This window comes from Corvus brachyrhynchos, unplaced genomic scaffold (assembly GCF_000691975.1).
Source record: "Corvus brachyrhynchos isolate BGI_N302 unplaced genomic scaffold, ASM69197v1 scaffold245, whole genome shotgun sequence".
NCBI classification, from domain to species: domain Eukaryota; kingdom Metazoa; phylum Chordata; class Aves; order Passeriformes; family Corvidae; genus Corvus; species Corvus brachyrhynchos.
Genome location: NW_008238988.1, coordinates 1,148,120 through 1,167,932, shown reverse-complemented (window position 1 = coordinate 1,167,932; position 19,813 = coordinate 1,148,120). Strand labels below are relative to the sequence as shown.

General features: G+C 41.0%; 1 protein-coding gene across 1 annotated transcript in view; it reads left to right on the top strand.

The window, feature by feature from the left end:
• Window positions 1–19,813, top strand: part of SYNE2 (spectrin repeat containing nuclear envelope protein 2) — a 170,785-nt gene that overhangs the window by 18,919 nt on the left and 132,053 nt on the right. The window contains 18 exon segments of the mRNA XM_017738829.1: window positions 2,661–2,722; window positions 3,666–3,761; window positions 4,036–4,113; window positions 4,206–4,298; window positions 5,468–5,649; window positions 7,278–7,474; window positions 7,922–8,022; window positions 8,709–8,810; window positions 9,539–9,676; window positions 10,523–10,687; window positions 12,559–12,671; window positions 13,346–13,502; window positions 15,174–15,264; window positions 15,424–15,611; window positions 15,780–15,944; window positions 17,188–17,361; window positions 19,131–19,289; window positions 19,542–19,715. Coding sequence (XP_017594318.1) covers window positions 2,661–2,722; window positions 3,666–3,761; window positions 4,036–4,113; window positions 4,206–4,298; window positions 5,468–5,649; window positions 7,278–7,474; window positions 7,922–8,022; window positions 8,709–8,810; window positions 9,539–9,676; window positions 10,523–10,687; window positions 12,559–12,671; window positions 13,346–13,502; window positions 15,174–15,264; window positions 15,424–15,611; window positions 15,780–15,944; window positions 17,188–17,361; window positions 19,131–19,289; window positions 19,542–19,715 — 2,435 coding nt within the window.

The following is a 19,813-nucleotide window of genomic DNA, read 5'->3' as shown; positions in this document are numbered from 1 at the left end:
GTGTGTGGGGTGGCCTGCGTGGAAACACCGACTGCTTCACTACAAGCTGGGGGAATGCTGGCAAGCATGGAGTTCTGTTACTAGTTCAGGGGGAGATTCTATTATTATTATTTGTTTGGGTAAGAAAATAAGGCACATTGCAGCTGAGGCAGCAGCTGCTTGGAAGGCAGCCCAGTGGGTTGTGTTAGGTAGCTTGTGGAGGGTTTAAGATGCTTTTAGGTGTGTGCAGTGGAATAACCACCTTGTACTTTCACCAGGTGAGACATTTTCCTGAGAGCTGCCCACGTGAATCAACACTTGCAGTATCTGGCCCCTATTGCATAATGGAGCATGTTAATATGGCTGTTAACCAAAACAAGGCCAAGTGTCTCATCCTAACCATCTGTAACCAACCCCAAATGCAAGTTCTTCAAATCAGCAGCAGCAGTGTGTGTTTGGCAAGAGCTGCAGCTGCAGGAGTCACTGGCGTCAGGCAGAGTAGTCAATATTTGCTCTCTATCCCTTTTCAAGTGCTAGCGCTGCCAGCCTTGCCTGCCTGATAAAATTGAGCGCAGCTACTCAATAATTACTCGTTGAGTAATTGGAATGGCTCCCACATGGTGTTCAGCTGAAGGGTGTGGCTGGCTCCTGTGCTAACATGAAGCCAGTATCCCTATGCTATTTTTGTCCTCCTTGTGAGCATTGCAGCGTTGTTGGGGCTGTGTGGCATGTTTGTGCTTAACTTTGTTTTCCGACAAGACCTGATTTTGTCCTGTCGCTTTTGTCCATGCCTTTAAGATTGCACTTATCTTACCGTTTGAGGGCAATCTTTGTGGTGCTTAGAAAGAATCCTAAAACGATCCAGCAAGCAGGGGAAGCCAATTGCTTCATGCTCTGGCAGGATGGTGGTGTTGCAGATTAGAGGAGGGCTGTTGAAAGACGCCTTCACTACAGGATGCAAAGCAGTGCTCAAGCACGTAACATGAATGTTTTTATTGCTGCTCACCCGCCCAGTGAGGCAGAAGGCAGCCTATGGGGTGAGGAGCAGGAGCCAGGGTTATCCTCAAGTGAATTTCTGTGTTTCATGAGCTGATGAAGCTCTGCAGCAACTCCTTTGGGCTGTCTTGGATCATGAAAAGACCCCATGACTGGGGTTTGTGTTTGCAGATTCCAAGAGTGTAGTAAAGTGTGGGACATTTTCCTGTGAGTGGCATTTTCATTTTCATGGGCAGAACAGTCAACTTTTTTTTTTTTTCCCCCCAAGGGCTTGGTATTTTTGGTATCCTTCATCCTGCCCAGCCTACCAAAACATACATATCTATTGCTGAGAAGTATTGCACTTGCCTTACAGTGTCAAACCTTCAATTAATCTTTTGAGCAAGAACACACTTTGAGAGGCAGAAGAGATGGTCTATTCCCACCCTGTCTCCCAGATTTGTTTCTCCATGCAAGCTTATTCTGGGAAGCCAGCCCCAATGCTTGCAGTCAAGGCTGCTATGGAAAGGGTGTTAAAAAGGAGTTTGTATTCAGGCTGGCTCTCATGAGCCTTTGGGATGGCTGCTGGTGGCAGATGCGATCCCATCATCTCAGGGGCCAGCACCTCTGTCACCTCAGATCTGTGTACAGACATCCAGCCCCTAAGGATGTAGGGTTTTGTGGTGTGGCTTGGACATGGAGTGTTTTTTTGGGAGGGAACATGGGCTGGGCAGTGAGGTGATAACACTGCCCCTGGCAGGGCTGGGTCTGGGGAGCTGGTCTGGTCCAGCTCTGCTGCTTACCCTCTGCTTCAGCTTCTGGGGGAACTGGACTTTTCTCCATCTCTGCTGCCCACAGGCAGGTGTGAGAAACAGTCTAAATACTCTGGTTTTTAAAACATGGGCTTAACCAGCTCCCTGTCCCCCTGCACAGCTGCTGGTAGTTGCTCACTGTGTGGCACCATGAGGGCCCCTGGTGCAGAGCTGGATCTCTGTGTCACTGGGTCATGCTTTGAGTCCCATTTCACTGTTTTTTGCTGCAGCACAAGTTCAAGCACTTCCTTCTTCCTCTTGCTGGTATTAAGACCATGGGTGCTCCTTTTTGGCTGGATTAATTGTCTGTACACCCCAGGGAGGGCCCACCAGTGGAAAGGATGCTGTTAGAGGGTGTATTTCCCCATGACAGCCTCATAACTCTCTCCAGCCCTTCACTTAGCAAAGATTTCTCATTGTGTGGCTTCACCTACAGATGTGCATTTATCCCCTAACTCCAGCCTGCATCCAACTTAATGGATTTTGGCTTTTCCTGAATTTCACGATGTGTCTTGTACTGATGATGGCCCTGAGTCCTTGAAGGAACATTTACAAATGAACAGAGCAGTTGTAGACATATTTCTCTGTAGAATAATGTGTTCATCCCGCTCTTTGTATTTGCTGATCTTCTGAGAAAACCTTCATTAGTTATTCTCTTCATCCTGTAGGTTATGCTTGATGGTTGTAGAGGTCTTTGCAGTATCAACTCTGCAAGCAAGAAAATATCAGCTCTAAAACAAGAGTTGAGAAAAACTGATATTAAATAGTAACTTAATACCTGGAAGAACAGACCTTGGGTTTGAGGTGGATGCCATGTGTCTTTTTGAGAAAGAGGAATAAAACCTGATCATTTTTTCCATTAACTTTCTTTTCTTTTTTGTTTTTATTTCCTAGTCCAGCGAGAGTTTACACAGAAGAAAACCTTCACTAGTTGGATAAATTCAATATTGGCAAAGGTAAATAGGGGATTCTTTAGCAAAGACATGCCTTTTGCCTTTCTGATTCAGATATGCTGCTTAGAGATTAAATTTTTTAGGAATAAACCAAATTACTACACCTTTTTTTTAGGCACTGGATGTAAAAAGTAGCCCCGAGAAGCATTTGTTTAGTTACAGCAGCACTGTATTGGGGCATGTCCAAGGACATTTGTATGAGGTGGTTTGTGTGTAGATACCACACTTCCTTACTCATGTGGTAAAACTTGTGGTGGATTGAGGCACATGTCTCAGGGTTTTATGAGTTTCTGAGTTTACAACTGGTTTTACTGTGATTAGGTAAGTGTCATTCTATTATGCAATCCAAGAACATAAGTTTAATGAGATGACCTGCATGACTGGTAAGTATTAAGACAAACCACACAGTAGTGTAGGTGCTATTTAAGCATTCAGAAAACAGCTCCTGCAGCATGTGCTGGGGCTCTGACTTGCTCAGGTAAAAAAAAAAAAAAAAAAATCCTGTTTTGTTCTCTCCTTGAGCAGAAGCTGCTGAACTTATCATAAGTTTGTGTTGTGTGGGGGAAAAGAAGTTTAGTTATGCAGCTCTATGCTCAAATTTGTACTTAATATTAAGATCTCAAAATACGAATTAACTGCCATGTTTAGCTTTCCGTTTCTTTAATTTTTTTTTCTTTCGCCACAGACCTCCTTGAAAAATATGAATGCTTGGAAGTGAGGCCTAAAATTACCCTTATAAAACACAGAGGCAGGACAAAGGGGAATAAGATACAAACAAAGTAATGGATTCGAAGAAACAGGATGTGGGTGTTTAGATGCAGGATTTTTATTGCAGCTTAATGAAAAAAAATAAAGGATGCTAAATATTATTTAACAGCAGAGTAATCTGTGATGTTTTGTAGTGTGTTGAATTCAAAATGACAAAAGATTGAAATTTATCTTGCAGCATACCCCTCCTTATGTTGTCTCAGACCTGTATACAGACATACAGCAAGGACATTTGCTTCTGGATCTGTTGGAAGTGCTTTCAGGTCAACATCTGGTAAGACAGAGTAATAAAAATATTACCTCAGTCCTTTGTCAAGTCCAGCAAAGATTTCTGGATATGCTTAACTGCAACCATATGAATCATCCCTCTGGAGTCACAGAGTTAGTTTCAAGTGACTTATTTTTATACCATTGAGTCTGAAACACATAGAAGTAAGTTGATCCAAAGTAATTTATGAATCTTTGCAGGACTTCCCTTATCAAAATATAGAATAAAATTAATTCTTATGGTTGAAGATATAACCTGGTTTTTTTTTTTTGCTTTGCAGCCACGGGAAAAAGGATTTAATACTTTCCAGTGTAGAAGTAATATAGAAAATGCTTTGACATTTTTAAAGAGCAGATCAGTGAGTATTAATGTCAAAATTCACAACTAAAGCCAGTTTAGCTGGTGGAACATTTTCTTTGTTAACAATGATCCCTTTTTTTTCCTCCTTAGCTGAAGCTCATAAATATTCATGTAGCTGACATTATCGAAGGAAAACCTTCCATTGTGCTTGGCCTAATCTGGACCATTATATTTCATTTCCATGTAAGTATTTCAGCGATGTAAGAGAGATTTAGTAGAGGGGAAAAGCACAAAAAATGTGTTGGCTTATGTCATTGCCAAATGAGATGAATTAGTGCAAAGCAAAAGATAATTTTCTGACATGTGGAAGTGACAGGTCAAGGAGGAGATGCACCAGTGCAGTGATGAACAGTATCTAGCTGCAAATGGTAGGAAGGAATGATACTGAGATTTGTTTTTTGAAGTAACCAGTTAAAAAATAGGCTAAATTTTGCTTGTCTAAGGTCTGTAATGATTAAGCTCCAAAAAGAGCAGATAGTGTGAAGTGGCTCATCCATCTCCCTCAGAGGCAGCCCCACTCCTCCCTGTTGACTGTGCTTACAATGTTCAGTTCTTGTATTTTTTTTTTTCAGTACCAGTGCCTGAAATAACACGAAGGTGTCATAGTCATGTTTTTTATACAATAAGAGTGTGCATCTTGTGTGGCATGAGGTTATGGGGAGGTGTGAAAGCACAGGGCCTCAATGTAATCATGTTGTAGGGCTGCAGAGGATGCTGGAGCCAAACTGGCTTCTAGGGAGAGCCCAGCAGTGAATTAACATCGGTGTACTGGGATGAACTGGTGGCTGGGGCTCAGGAGAGCACTAAGAAGCAAAGTTTTCCAACAGCATCGAGCCCATGTTTTTCATGGTAGAGGTACTTTGATGCCAAATACTCTTGTGCTGCACAAGGCCTGTGCACTTACCTTTGTACCTAAACCGAGCATCTCTAACGCAGTGGAGATCTCTGAGGCCTATCAAGTAGGTTTTCCTGCACCCTGAGTGAGCAGGCAAACTCTGAGCATGCCTTATGGGGCACTCTTAACAGCAGAAAACAGAGCTGCCATGGGCTACTGTCACTGGTTAGAGTAGAAATTGAATCAGAAGGTCCCTTGATGTCATTGCTGGTACCCACAGTGCAACACAGAGGTCTTTGGGTAAATATATCCTGCCAAAAAATTGCCTAAAGATGGGAATTCAGCATGAAATAGTTCAGATTGTGCAGATAAAAAAGCTTGATTTGATATGGGGGGGACAGGAAAGCTACTGTTACAGCTGTGATTGAGTCCTGTCTAATTCTCTGTGGTGTTCTGCCGCTGATGCCTTGGTAATCTTTCACTGAAGCCTCAATAAGTCTCCCATCTCCTCTGATAGATTGAAGAACTGGCCAGGACACTTGCCTGTACTTACAATCAGCCTTCACTGGATTGTTCAAGTGCTGTTGACTCCTCTCCAAAGGCAAGCAGATCAGCTAAAAAAAGTGCTAAAATTAAGGAACGGTGGAAGATGTCTGCTACAAAGGCTCTTTTGCTGTGGGCAAAAGAACAGTGTTCGCTGTAAGTTCCATCCAAGACTTAGAATTAGCATGCTACACTTTGTATTACTGCTTTCCTCTAAATGTGGTGGTATTTTCCCCTGTTTTTTAACATTACTTCGTGAAAGCTTAGCAGAAAATCCTTTAAATTTCACTTGTGGTTACCAGTACTTTTAGCATCAATCAGCCCTAAATGTTTTGACGTGAGCCCTTTAAATATGATAAAGCGAAGTTCATCTTACTAATTAAGTACAACAGTGTAATCTGAGCTGTTTGGCTTTTCTTTTTTAGGGGCTCCTGTGTGATAAGCATAGTGGAATGTTTACATGATTTGCGTGTTTTAATCCTCATGGCTGGCACTGATTAACAAAGTTTCAAGGATTTTCTTAATTTTTTTTTTTTAATGGAAAATGTAGGATTTCTGTGATTCCCACAACTCATACTTTTCTGTCAAAACACTGTGTGATCCCCAAGAAGGATCCTGATCCTGGTGATCCTAGTCCCTAATTCTAACAAGATGTATCCAAATGCTTGATGTACAGATAGCACTGCTGCTTTCTGTGGGGGTGTTCACAGCACACAATCTAGAGGAGATAGAGATATTTACATTTTCTTCGAGGGCTGCTGCTTCACTCCAGGATCTTTCAAATATGCTTTACAGTAATGTCAGCTCTTTCTCCACAGCTCTTTGGTTGTTTTATGTTCTAATAAAATCCTACTAATATTCCATGTTATTAGTGGGAGATAAAGGCCTTCATCAGCACATCAGACACTTTCTGCCAGTAGAATGGCACTGAGGTTTGCCTTGTAGCTGTGTTTTATCACAAGAAGATTAATTGGCACATCAAAAACAGCTCTTTGTCCATGTAATTTTCCTCCTTCTTTGCCTGTTTTTCAGCAATATTGCTGTCTGGTTTGCAGTATCATTTCTGCACTGTCATTATGTTGAATTATTTTGTTGCCGGTGAATCCTATAGTTTTTGGTAAAGGAACAAATCTTGTAAGACTTGGCCCACTGTTTTGTGATTAAATTTGGACACCTGAAACCCCACATCTTTTCCATGCTGTAACATACTCATAACATAAAGGCTGCTTTTGGAAAGTTGTCCCAGAAGTCACTGTGACCTCCATGACTGGGCACCTCCCAGCACTCTTCAGGCTGTGAACATTAATAAAAGATGATTTAAAGACACTAAGCTAATTAAGAGAAAAAGAAATACTTTCTCCTGCACTAATACATCACTTTCAAGATTTGGATTTTCTAAAATGCCAGTTCTTGGTGTCCTTGCAGACAATTACATGTTCTGCAGTGCTTTTCTTGTTGCTTTTCCACTCTACAGAATGCATAGATGTTGAGCACAAAGGTGATATTAGAAAGGATTTGGATCAGCAAAGTTTTATCTTCAGAATGCAGTAGAAGACAAAAAGAAATAGAGTCATGTTGTAAAACTAGTGTAAAAATATGTAATTGTAGCGATTGGTAGTGCTGGCTGTGGTGTTGTCTGACTTGTGCAGATGTTCACAGGCAAGGTTCTTTTGGATTTGGTTCATACTCCATTTTACTGAATTTATATTCTGTTTCTAAATTTGTGCTTACAGCCTGTTTCTTTCGATGGCCTAACATTTTGTTTCCACTCATTTCTGGGACAGGCATGGCTCTGTCAGTGTCACTGATTTCAAGTCCAGCTGGCGAAGTGGACTGGCTTTTTTAGCCATTATCCAAACCTTGAGGCCAGGTCTGGTTGACCTGGAGAAGGCAAAAGCCAGAAGCAATAAAGAAAACCTGAAAGAGGCTTTCAGAATTGCAGAACTGGAGCTGAATATCCCACGGCTTCTGGAGCCTGAAGGTAAATGATCAGCTTTTTAAAAATCTTGGTTATTAGGAGTGAGATTAAGATCATCCCTAAGACTGTGCTTAAGTTTGAAATGGAACACTGATGTTTGCTGTGATGCTCAGACCTGAGGTTCTTTATTTTATAACATCAGCTGTACTTAGGGACTGTAGAATTTTTGAATTGGCAGCAATTGCAGGAGCAATATGCAGAAGAAAGGATATGAAACCTTCCTGTTCATGGGAGAAACTTTTTCATTAGTTAATCACGTTCTATTAAAATATTCCCAAGGAAAAAAAATGCTCATTACATATTAATTTCTGTCAATGGCATGTTAAGCAAGCTGTTGCAAAATAAACATGTTTATGGTAATGTGTTTTAATAACTGCAGCATAGTGTGTAATTATGTGATCAGGCCTAGAAGGCTGCATAATTATGTAAATGGTGTATTGGCTCTCGTAGATGTTGACATTGTGAATCCGGATGAAAAATCAATCATGACTTACGTGGCTCAGTTTTTGCAATACTCCAAGAATTTGCCTGAGTCTGAAGAAGACATGCAGGTATGACATGTTATCACTGAGGCATTTTCAAATGAATGTGCTTGCTTTGCCCAGTTTACATCTGAGTCAGTAGATGTAGTAGATCCTCTGATTCTGCGGCTGACAAGACTGAATTGGCTTGAACTTTCTGTTGCTCCTGTGTGGTAGAAAAAACTCCATGTTACAGGTTTTTGATTGATCATACAGGTGGAGTTGCTGTTCGGGTTGTTTTGTTTTTCATTTAACTATTACAGAGGACATTTTCAAGCTTGGTGGTTTTCATGTGTTCTCTGAAGTCTGTGTAAATATGAAAGAAGAGGCAGACAGATTTGCAAATGCCCAGAACAACCAGCTTTAAGTGTAGTAGCTGACGTTTAAAGTGGACAGAAGTTACCACTCACAGATAACACTGACCTTCTCTATGCTCTCTTATGAGAGTTTAATTGGTTATTCACATACCTCCATACTGATACTCTCCCTTCAGAAGAACTGCAGTCAGGTCTTCTCTTGATACCTTCATATATCCAGGTGCCCGATTTAAAACTTTGTCCCTGCTATGTAATAGTGCCTGACTCAAAATTCATCAGGGTCCCCAGGAATTACTTGTTTTTCAATAGCTTTGAATGGACTTTATCATATGCTCAGTGAGTGTTATTTTATGGCACAATGTGAAATGGAAAAATGAAATTTTCTGCTCTGATTACCAGGAAAAAGTAAGAGAGGCCATGGGCTGGTTGGCTGCACAGGAGAAGAAGTTAGCAAAGCTGCTGATGGAAACAGAGAATGAAACATATTACCAGAAGTACAAAGTAAGTTGCATTTTATATTTAACTGCATCTGTGAAAAGAATCTGCTTCTGTGAATATTTTTGATCTTCATTGCCTGAAGTGAAGTGTTAAGTAAGCTTTTAAACAAAAGTTGGGAATCTGACAATGAAGTTGTTAAATGCCCTCATATGATTGAAGGAAAGGTAGGATAAAATTCTTTCTGTTACGAAAAAGAGGCTATTTCGTTTTTGAGCAGAGTTTTTGGAAAGAGTCAAGTAATGTCTTAATTCATGTTGAAGAGTTGGACAAGATTCAAGCACATAGGCCCTTCACAGAGTTACCTTTGCTATTTCTGTGCTAATTACAACAGTAGGTTTTACCCAGCTGATGTTGTAAAGGAATAGTTGAATTGCTGGCTATAGGTTGTGCTGAAGTAACATTTCCTTTGGCTTATGTTGCAGCCAGAGTTTGTGATAAAATGGCCCATGGGGAACTGTGAGAGGAGGAATTTTCCCTTTCTCTTGTTGGGAGGGGAGAACTGTGTTCTGACTGCACTGACATTATGTTAAATACAGACTTAGGGAATGGCACCTATAATTTCAGACCCAAATACTGCCTGAAGACAAGAATGCCTCTTGCTATCTTGCCTTTGCATGCATCACACCCTTTGAAGTTTATGGAACTCATCCCGGTGTGTTCAAAGGCAGGACTTGGCTCTGTGAGCTCCTGTCTGACGTCTTCTGTGAATTACTCTTCTATTTTATCCCTAGGAAATGATGTCATTTATGGAAACATTTAACCAAGAGAAAACCCCCTTTCTGCCTGTGTTGTCATCAAAAAGAGGTGAAGCTGAGCTGAGTGAAGGCCAGCAGCAGATGAGGGAAGAGTGGGATAAAGTGATCTCTCAGGTGAGAGGCATTTCTCACTCACCCCATTACCAGCATGACCCCAGGAACTCACACTGGCCCAGGAACTCACACTGGGAAAAGTGGGGAGATGATGCTTTATTGGGAATGATAAAAGAGGATTGGCCCTGAACCTGAAGTCCAGTCTGAGTGGCATTCAGTGCCCAAGAGGAGGCAGAAGGAGATTGTGTATTATCCTTCTGCCTCCTGAACCTCAAGACTGAAACATCCCTGGAAAATGCCCTGCATCTGGTTGTCTTGGAGCATTCTTCCAATCAAAGTTTTTGGCCTATTTATGCTTAAAAGTTTATTTTGGGACATAATTATGGCTCAGACAGTGATGCAACTGGGAAAAGCGTGTTACTATATTCTCTTCTGTGGCACAGATACTGATCTAGTGAGGCCTGGTTGGTCAGAGCTTTGCAGTGAGGTTGGCTGTGTTGGCTCAAACGGGGATGTGTAGGGCCATGCTGGGAATTGCTCTTTTTGGAAGAGATGTTCCCCTGTCAGCCCCATGACAGAAAGCTGTTAATCTCCATTTCCCCCCTATTTTTGCACTTAATTCACTATAAATTTCCCTGATGCTGGACCTTGGGATGGTCACCAGCAAAGGGTAGTAATGCCAGATTCTCTGTGGTGTTGCAGAGGTTACAGGTGGGTAGCAAACCTGGTTTTGAGGTAAACAGGGCTGATTTGCAGCTGACTTCACTGGAAGCTCTTTTTTTTGAACAGTGACAGGCATGAGGGAGTGGGTTCCTGGGATGTCTTGAGCACCAGCTTAGGCAGCATCTTGGGGATGGGGAAGAAAATAATAGTGAGAGATTTAATCCACTTGTTTTCCTTTTAAAGATTAATGAGTGGAAAGTGAGGCTGGACCAGCTGTTGCCCTCCCCTCTGGATAGCATTGAGGCTTGGCTCCAGGAAGTGGAACGTCTGCAGGTGGAAGATTTGCCTGATTTGCAGGACCCGTTCAAAGCAATATCTGTCTTCAGAGAAATAATTGTAATATTTAAGGTATGCTGATCACAAAGGAAATCCTGCTTCAGTTTGACCCAGCAAAGCACTTGTTAAGAAGTTACTGATTGACATTTTGGGAAGTGGTGTGCCTATGTTTGTCTTCTGAAGATGAAAAGCTCTTCTGAACATACCTTTGAAGAATTATGAGTTTAATTAAATAACTGCATGGGTCTATAAGGCAGGTTTCAGACTTCACTGGGGTGAGATTAAATTTGAGTACTGCCTGAATGAGTAAATGATGCTGTTCTTTTTTATGTGGTTCTTGCAACTTGTTTGTTTGTTAAGTAATAACACAGGATAATTGCATCTTTATCTTTAAATCTGTGCTTAATGCATACCTATTCAGGAAAGCACTTGAGCTCAAGGTTACATTCCAGGGAGTTCAAGAAGTTTGTGTGTTTAAAGTTAAATAGTTCAAGAAGTTTGTGTGTTTAAAGTTAAATACTTGCTGAATTACTCTGCAGTTCCATTCAAGGCGAGGATAGACATTTTGATACCTTGGTACCATGCAAGTTATTTATTCTGATCTTCAAATATTTGCACAGATAATAGTTTAAACATCATTTTGAGTTTGAAAGTTCTGAAAGAGTAGATGTATTGAGGCCTGGTTGGACATTAAACGCCATATTTGGGCTTTTTATAAACAAGTTTTCTGGTTTTGTGACACTGTCCTTAAAGAAAATTTGAAGGAATGGGCAGTGGGGGTTCTTGAAAGTGTCTTGATAACGCCACTCTTTTGTACTGCTTCTAGTCAGTTCCTGATATGAGAGATGACTTTTTAACTGGTAACAGCTTTGTCAGTCTTTAGCCATTTGATCTAAAATTTTTGTTGTGCAACCTAAGTACTTAAAGCATTTTTAAGAGTAAGATAGAGAGACTGATGTAATTTCTTAAGGGATTTCTTTTTTCCCATTGAACATGTAGATAAAATCATCGCATTCCTTCAGAAGAGGAAACCCATTAATGCTTAATTTCTGCCAAATCCACATTTCTTCATGGGAAGACATTCTGATGAGAATCTTTTCCCCTTTTAGTACCTCTTGTGTAGGGATCATATTGCCAAGGTGGTACCTTATAATGCAAATTTTACTTAAGATCTAGGAAATTACCCACAGTGCTCGTATCGGTCTGACTGATACAGTGTTAAGATTACAAAATGAAGTGTAAAAATCTGTGCACCATTTTTGTGGTTGAGGGCTGTCCCAGGATTTAGCCATTTCAGTTAACATGCTTTGTGCCGGATTTTATAACACAGAAATGAACTTCTGGCATATTTTTTATATGCCACTGAGAAATGAGCTTATCTTCTGTGCAATACATTTTATGTTTTATTTCTAGGTAGGGAATTTGATGCTGAGACACATGCCTGTAAATATTCCCCAATCATGGGACACTGGTCATCAGATGGTTAATTTGAGATGCTGTCAGTGTGGTGTTTGACACAAATTTATTGAGCAGTCAAATGAACTATGGAGCAGGTGGCCTAATAGATTTATTCAACAGGTTTTGCTGTCAGTCTTTGCTAAGGGATAGTAAAGAACAGCTTTATATCCTGAAGCTGTTACAATGATGCTTTTTTCTCCTAAAGATGATAATGAAAGTGCAGAAAAAACTGGTAGCAGGAGTAGTGTAGAGTCATGTTCCTTATATTTAAGTAGATGCACAGTGATAAGAGAAATCAGGTAGTACTGCACTAAATACACACTTTAGAAGGTGATGAAGTGAATACTTCTATTGCACTTTTATGAGTAAAGACACTGGAAGATTGTCTTGTGCTGACTAGTTCTTAATAGCTCTTCCCCTTGGAGATTGCCAGATGAAGTACTCCAGATCAAAATGAATGGCTTACTTTGTCTTGTTCTCCCCAGGGCTTGATGGATTGTTTTGATTCTCACTTGGACACCCTTCAGTCATTCAAGAATGAAGATGAGAAGAATATGCCACTAGTCTTGCCTGAAAAATTAGAGGAAATGAAAAGAAGGTTGTGATGCTGAAATTCCCTCTACTTCATGCTGTATTCTTGCTCTGCTGTTCTGAGCAAAGCACATAGTTTATCCATGCCTTGCAGAAAAAGAGCATTTTTGTCCTAAGCACAGGCTGACTGTCAAGTGGAGCAGGCAGGGATCTCTCATTGGTCCAATGAATGTTTAATTATGTGTACAGAGTGGAGCTCATTAACAGCACCTTTTCACATGCCCTTTACTAGTGGGGATAGGGAACAACCACTAGGGATAAGAAACTTGAATATTTTGAATGTAAAAATTTCCCTGGTGGTGGGGATTCTCTAAATTTTAATTTCCACCTTTAAAAATCACTGTGGCCTATAGCTTGTACTACCCCAAATATCTGTTGGAGGATATTTTCAAAAATGACCAGTGAATCTGTATCCATAACCTGAGATGCTTTGACATACAGATGGCAGAGGCCCCTTTTTTTGACATTTAAGGTTTTTCATGCATTGAGCAGACAACATTGACTGCTCAATTGTTGCTGCTTTAAAACAATGAACTGTTGCTCTCTTAGAAATTAATTTCTGTCATAAAAAAATGTTTACATACATGTAAGTCTGATTTTTTAGGATAAAATCCTTATACATTAATGCCTGGTATATCCAATGGTTTTGAATAAACTTCTGGAACTGTTTTCTCTTTGCAGATTCAACAATATTCGTTCCACAAACCCCAGCACTTTCCTTGAATACCACTATGGACTGTGCTCAGCCATTGCCAATGAGGTGAAGTTAAAGCTAAATATCTGGGACCTGAAATATGGGGCAAAAGAGTCCGTGGAATCACTGCTGGAAAATTGGAATGTAAGTTTCAGATACAAGAATCCCATCCTGACGGTAATTCTTTCCCAGCTCTCTTTGATTCAATCTTATGTCTGTCATCTGATGATCTTATAGTTGGTAGAAGCATGGTGGCCTGGTGAAATCTGGAATTTATTCAAAGAAGGGCAGGTACATTTCCCTTAAAGCTTTCCTTGCCCCAACATCTTCCATTTTGCTATGAATGAGTGTTCTTTCTTCAGTGTGGAGAAGTAACACAAGCCATGACTGATTTTCTCTCTGCCCTTTTTTAGTCTTTACTGTGAAGATTTCTTTCTTTCTAGACTATTTATATGCCATCTGTAGTATTGCATTCCTAGCTCCAATCCACAGAACCCTCTCTGGGGTAGTTCAGTAGTTGCTTTCTTCAAAACCAACCATTATTCACACTTCTGCCTCTTCTTTTCCCAGCTTCTTTACCTCCTTATTCTTCGTGGTGAATAAAGATTGTCTTGTTCTATTACATTTTACGCTTAGCTCAGTTTCTGGACTCAAGTTATGAAACTAATGCCACATGAAGGCTTTTAAGAGGGGATGGGTTGCCCAACCCCAAATACTGACAAAAGGATACTGCATCAGGAATACAGGCAGAGGTGAAAATGCTGATGCCTTCAGATTTTCCCCATCTCCAGTTAATGGGATTCCTTGTGAATTCCACCTTAGTGAACTTTCTCAGAGGATTCTCAGACTGGCAAATCTGTAATTAAATCAGTGGGAATTTCACCAGGCTCAGAACTGTGGAAGGAGGCAACACCAGGTTGTATAAAATAGTAGTTTCCCTGAGCAGTATCAGCCTCACCCTGTGGTGAGATGGTGGTGCAGAGTTAATCTGTGCTGAGTTTGTTGGTTCAGTTGGTTTCATAGCTACTTATTATCATGTTATGTCTACAGTTGTGGTTCATGGTCTTGCTCAAGCTGATAGAATATAGAGCTTTCCCAGGGAGTTTAGGGCTTGTTGCTGGCTTTCCTTCTGGTCCCATGATGTGAAGTCCTGGCTGAGTGGTGATGTGGTGGCCCAGGTTTGTCACAGTCGCAGGGGAGGTTGTCTTGTAGCCCGCTGGATTGGACATTTGTAGGAGTGGGGAGTGCTGGAGTGAGATCAGCTCAGACAGAGAGAGACTGAGGATCGCCCCTCATTCATTCACTGTGCACACACAGGTCTCCTCCTCTGCTCCCAGTTCTTCCTCTTTCATCCTCTCCATCCCCAGTTGAATCTTGATCTGTGTCAGAAACGAGGCAATCAATATTTCCATGCATGCAGGGAAACCCAACTTTTGCTTTCATCACTTTTTTGAGTGTGACTAAATTCTGCCTGACTTGTTGTGGATGACATTTCTCAGTATTGCCCTAAGGCTGTAACTTTTTGAAACAAGCAGCCCTGACTCATGCAGGGCTGTAGCTCAGGCAGTGGCATTCAGGTATTCACATTTCTATTTACTTTACTCTCTGCACAAGCAGAATAAAAGAACAGCTCTGTTTCAGACTAAAGGGTGCAGCTGAGTTGCTGGGTGGGCTTTGCTCAGTTTACATTTAACCTCTAGGTTGTAGGCTCATATTAAAAGAAAGAAAAAGAAAGAAGGTGTCCCAAGGTGTATTTCTTACCCAGTTTTATGTCATTCAGTGTTACCCATATCAATTACTTTTCACTTTGGGCAGAATTTCATAGAAGAAAAGAAACTTGAAACACAACTGGACACTGCTACTCACATCTGTGAAGACTTGAAAAACATAAGTGGTGCTGACTTGGGTAAGCTCATGCACATAAATTGATATGAAGAGCTCTATTTTGAACTGATGTGCTGCCACCAGTTTTAATTCCATCTGCTGTCCCGTGTAAACAGTGCTTCTATTTAATTAACCTCTCTGTTTCCAAGTGTATAACAACAATCCCTATTCCATGTCCTAGCTGGAGATCCTCAAGAAATCAGCAAGCTTTTGAAGGCAGTGGAGTCAAAGATTTCCATGTGCAAAGAGTATATTTCCAATGTAAATACCACCCTACAGAAAGTCCTGTCCTCCTGGAGTAATTACACAGAAAACATCCACTTATTAAAGACGTGGCTGGAAGAAAACAGGAATGAGGATCCGAAAGAGGTACGTGGCTGGATTTCTCTTTGTTTGACAAGCAGAGATACTTGGAAGCCTCCTGAAAGGGAAGCATTAAATTTCACAGGGGCTGCTGTTGTTGCTTTTCTGTTTTTCATTTTGGAAACAAACTTTTGACAGGGTTCTGCTTTAAATGATTTCAATGCCTCTGTCTAGATCCCTGCTGAGGTCCTGGGAAAGAGGAATTCGATTCACGGTTCCTTAAATGAAGCAGGAAACCATCTTATCGAAGTCAGCAAAGAGCAAGTTGGATCAAATATTGCCAAGGAGCTGAAGAAACTGAACAGGAGATGGGCAAAGTTCATCAAGAAGGCACACTTTGTGAGTTACAAGTTTGTATTACTCTTTGCCATGCAAACTTCAAAGCCATATTTTCTAGATTTATCAGCTTGCTAATCAGAGATTGATCCATCTTTCAGTCAATTCAAGGTTGCCACTTTTAAAGCTTGAGGCACAGAGAGTACACAGCAGCATCCAATTATTTAATCTTTGTGACTCAGCTAAATTCTCATTATAACAGGATGGAAAAGGTTCAATTTTTAAATTGAAATCTCAAAAACACTTATAAAAGGAAATCTTATTGCAGAATAAAGCTCTTCATTCATTGCTAGAGGTGGAAGTAATCAATTTAGCCTGTGCTAAATTTTACAGTCTGTGCCTGAGCTAGTAGAAAGTAATTATTGCTGCATAGATATTTCTAAGGTTGTGCAACTTTTTACCAGCTCACTTGACAGGTTTTTGGGCTGCTGTAAATCCCTATACAACCTGCCTAATGTCATACATATTACATTTCCTGGAATGCTTTCGCAAGAATGACATTTTCACTCTGCCTGGGAATATTAGAGCTCTTAATTTTCTGAGTTGAGCCTTTCATTGACATTTATTAAAGGTACTGCTCTGACAGTAAATGGTGGCAAAGAATTACTACTACATTTTTGTAGGAGATGAGCTTAGTGAGAATGCAATAAAATCAAAGGAAGCAATCAAAGGGTGAGGGAAATCCAGAATTTGCTAGAAAAACCCTTAATAAGAGATGCTTTAAGGAAAAACATTGAGGAATCAGATGTAAGGTGCAAGAAGCCTTTCTAAGGTCTTAAGGACTTCCTGAGTTATTTTTCTGTCATTGCTTTGGACATTATGACTATCATATGATTATATTTATTTTTTATATAAAAGGCAAGACCAAATGCTTGATCTCTGGCCTGTGCCTGCCAGTACCATTAAACTCTCAGCACACTTCCTGATTGTGATTTGACTGGCACCAGGTGCTGTTCTCTTGGACAATTCCCTGGTGTGGGCTGGGGGATGCTGCAGCCCAGGAGTTTTTCTCCAGAGTGGCTGCTTATAGAGGAAAGGACAAGGGGACAGGTTGTGCTGTCCCACTCCCCTCAGGGCTGAGGAACTGAGCCTCACATGGCTTATTTACCAATATGTTTGGGATTTATTTCTCCTTTGATCTCTGTTGGGTGCTAAAGCTGGAAAGTGACCCAAGTGGTGACTGTGTTGGAGGAGGGCAGGGGGGAGATGATGGGAATGAACATCTTACCCTGCTCTTTGTTTATAGCTTGGAGAAGAGAGCCCAAATGCTGCTGAAAAGACCACGGAGCTTCCAGGGAGTCTGGAGAAAATTGAAGAGCTCCTTGGAGGGGTGGACAGCTGGGCAGCAGAGATGGGATGTCTGCGTAGCAAGATCGGTCATGAGGGGCCTGTGGAACCTGAGATGGAGGAGCATTTGCAGGTGAAAATGCTGCTTAAAATACTTGTTCCTCAGATTCTCATCTTGCAGCACGGATTTATGGCTGCGGTAAAATGAGCCACCATCAGTGAAACAGAACTTCACGTGGATTTTGTGCTGTAACACTGGTAAAAAGTCAAGATAGTGCTTGTGCCTTGATGTTATTCCTCAGGATTGCTTCCAGATGAGCTGTGAGTGAATCTTCCACCATTGGTGTGTCCAGATGACAAGCAGGTGCCAATGAAGTGCTGTTGGTGCCACTGATCAGCAGCTTGTTCTCAGGTGATATTAATTACTCCTGGCCAGCACAGCACTTGGAGCAGTCTAGAGCTCTGCAAGCTGTCAAATTGAGAAGTTCCCCTGGTCAGGCAGTACTTTTATTATCTACCCTCCAATGCAGGGAGGAGGTTTGGCTGTATTCAAAGCTTACCTATCAAAAGCTGGGATACTCTAAGTATTTTCAGCAGCACGTGGGGTAATGTGGGGAATCTCAGCTTAGAGGCAGTTGCTCTAAATATCCACAAAGAGCGTGAATTAATTTCTGACAAGAAATTCCAGTAGTCTCTGTTGTTTCCCATCTCTCTCTGCCTGGGATTACCCCCAGCTCCCACCAGATGGCAGGTGAAGAAATACTTATATAGCTCAGCAGCTTCAGTACAAAGTCTGATTTATTTTCTTCACCTGCCAGTGAAGGTGAGACTGATCAAAGATGCCAGGGTTTCCAGTGAAGAAGCTGAAGCACTGTCTTATGTTGCCTTTACTATTTCTGCAACAGGGCCTGTATAACCCAACAGTGTGGAGATGACCACCAGAAGGAGGTTTCATTGAAGCTCCTTTATGTAACTGCTGTAATTAAACAGAAATACTCTTTATTTCATTTAATCTACCTACAATGACTGCACCTGAATCAGTGTTAGTTTCCCGTTGCTTTGTGCCTTCTTGCACTGTGTTTAGCTGACAGATTTGGGAGTGTGAGAGACGAAAAGGATCTGTTCATCTTTTTGTAATCATGGGCATATATTTATAAAACAAGCCTCATTTTGCAGTGTGACTCCAGTTTGTTAAAAAAACATGAAGTAACAAAGGACACCCTGAAATACAGCCTCCAAAAATGTGGCTGGCATTGTATCTCCATGTCTGGGGGCAGGAGAGATCAGGTCGCGCATTACCTGCAGTACAGTAGGTCGAGATCAGAATAAAGCTCTGATTATAATTAGGAGAATGCTAATTGACAACTTCAAACAGGAGAAACGTGTTGAATATTCATAGATCAAAACAGCTCCAATAACGACTTTTCATGATAAATATTCAAACATGGCACGCTACTCCTGCATGCAAAACACCCAGCTGCTTCCTGCCTTGCAGTGCTGAATACCTCAAGAAAATCTGAGCCTTGGTATATGCTTGCTTTTGGATGACTTCATGATCAGCTGATGCATATCCAAATGTGTGGTTTCATTTGAGAAGCTGTTTGGATGGGAGAGCATATTTAAAAAACACATCTAATTGGCTCTGTGGCAAAGGCACAGGAGGTATTGCACTGACAGAAAGAAATTGCTTCAGCAAACAGAATCCCCTGTGGATGGCAGCAAATTTCTTTCTCTCCACACAGAGATTTTACAGTGCCATACACTGACCATAACTGGAATATAAGGCTTTCCTTTGCCAATTATTGACCATCCATGATCAAGGCTGGCTTTTTCACTCAGTTTGTTTAAACAAAAAGACAAATAAACACTTGTAAAAGCTTCTAATGCTTTTTGTTCAACCAGAGTTTGGCTGCAAGAGGATCCTTGTGCCAAGACCACATTGTGGCAGCAGAAGAGTTATTGCAATCCCTGATGCAGAATGTTTCAAGTCAGGTGTTTCAGCAGCATTCTCACACCACTGGGCTGGAGGCACGAATTAAAGAAGCCAGAGACAAAGTAGAGGTACTCCTTTATACACACAGAGATATCTCTAATTTTAGCATTATGGGGTAAGGGGGACTCCTTGTCAGTCATGTAAAATAGAAAAGGTTCTATACTATTGGAATCAGTCTCCAAGACTCTTGTCAGGGCAAAATCTAGAACATTTCCAAGATCAGTATCTCAACTTGAAAAACTTGAGTGATATTGTGAAGCAATAACTTAATGCAATTACTGATACTCAGGCATGTTCTGAAGAAGTCTGTTTCTTCCAAGGCTGTCATGGGTGACCTGAACAACATCTTGTCCAAATCTGAGAAAAGACCCTCAGAGAAGGAGGCTTTGCTCAATTTTGAAGAATCACAGAAAGAACTTGAGGCCTCCATTTCAAAGGCTGTGCAACTTGTCAGTCAAAAATTAAGTCCTGAAGAATGTATTTCAAGATATGAGGTGGGTAGGTTTTCTGTACCAGCTCAGTTTGAGTACTTCTAAGGTCTGTGTGGTCTCTGGAAGTCTGAAGTAAGAAAAATACTGACCTTTTTTTTTTT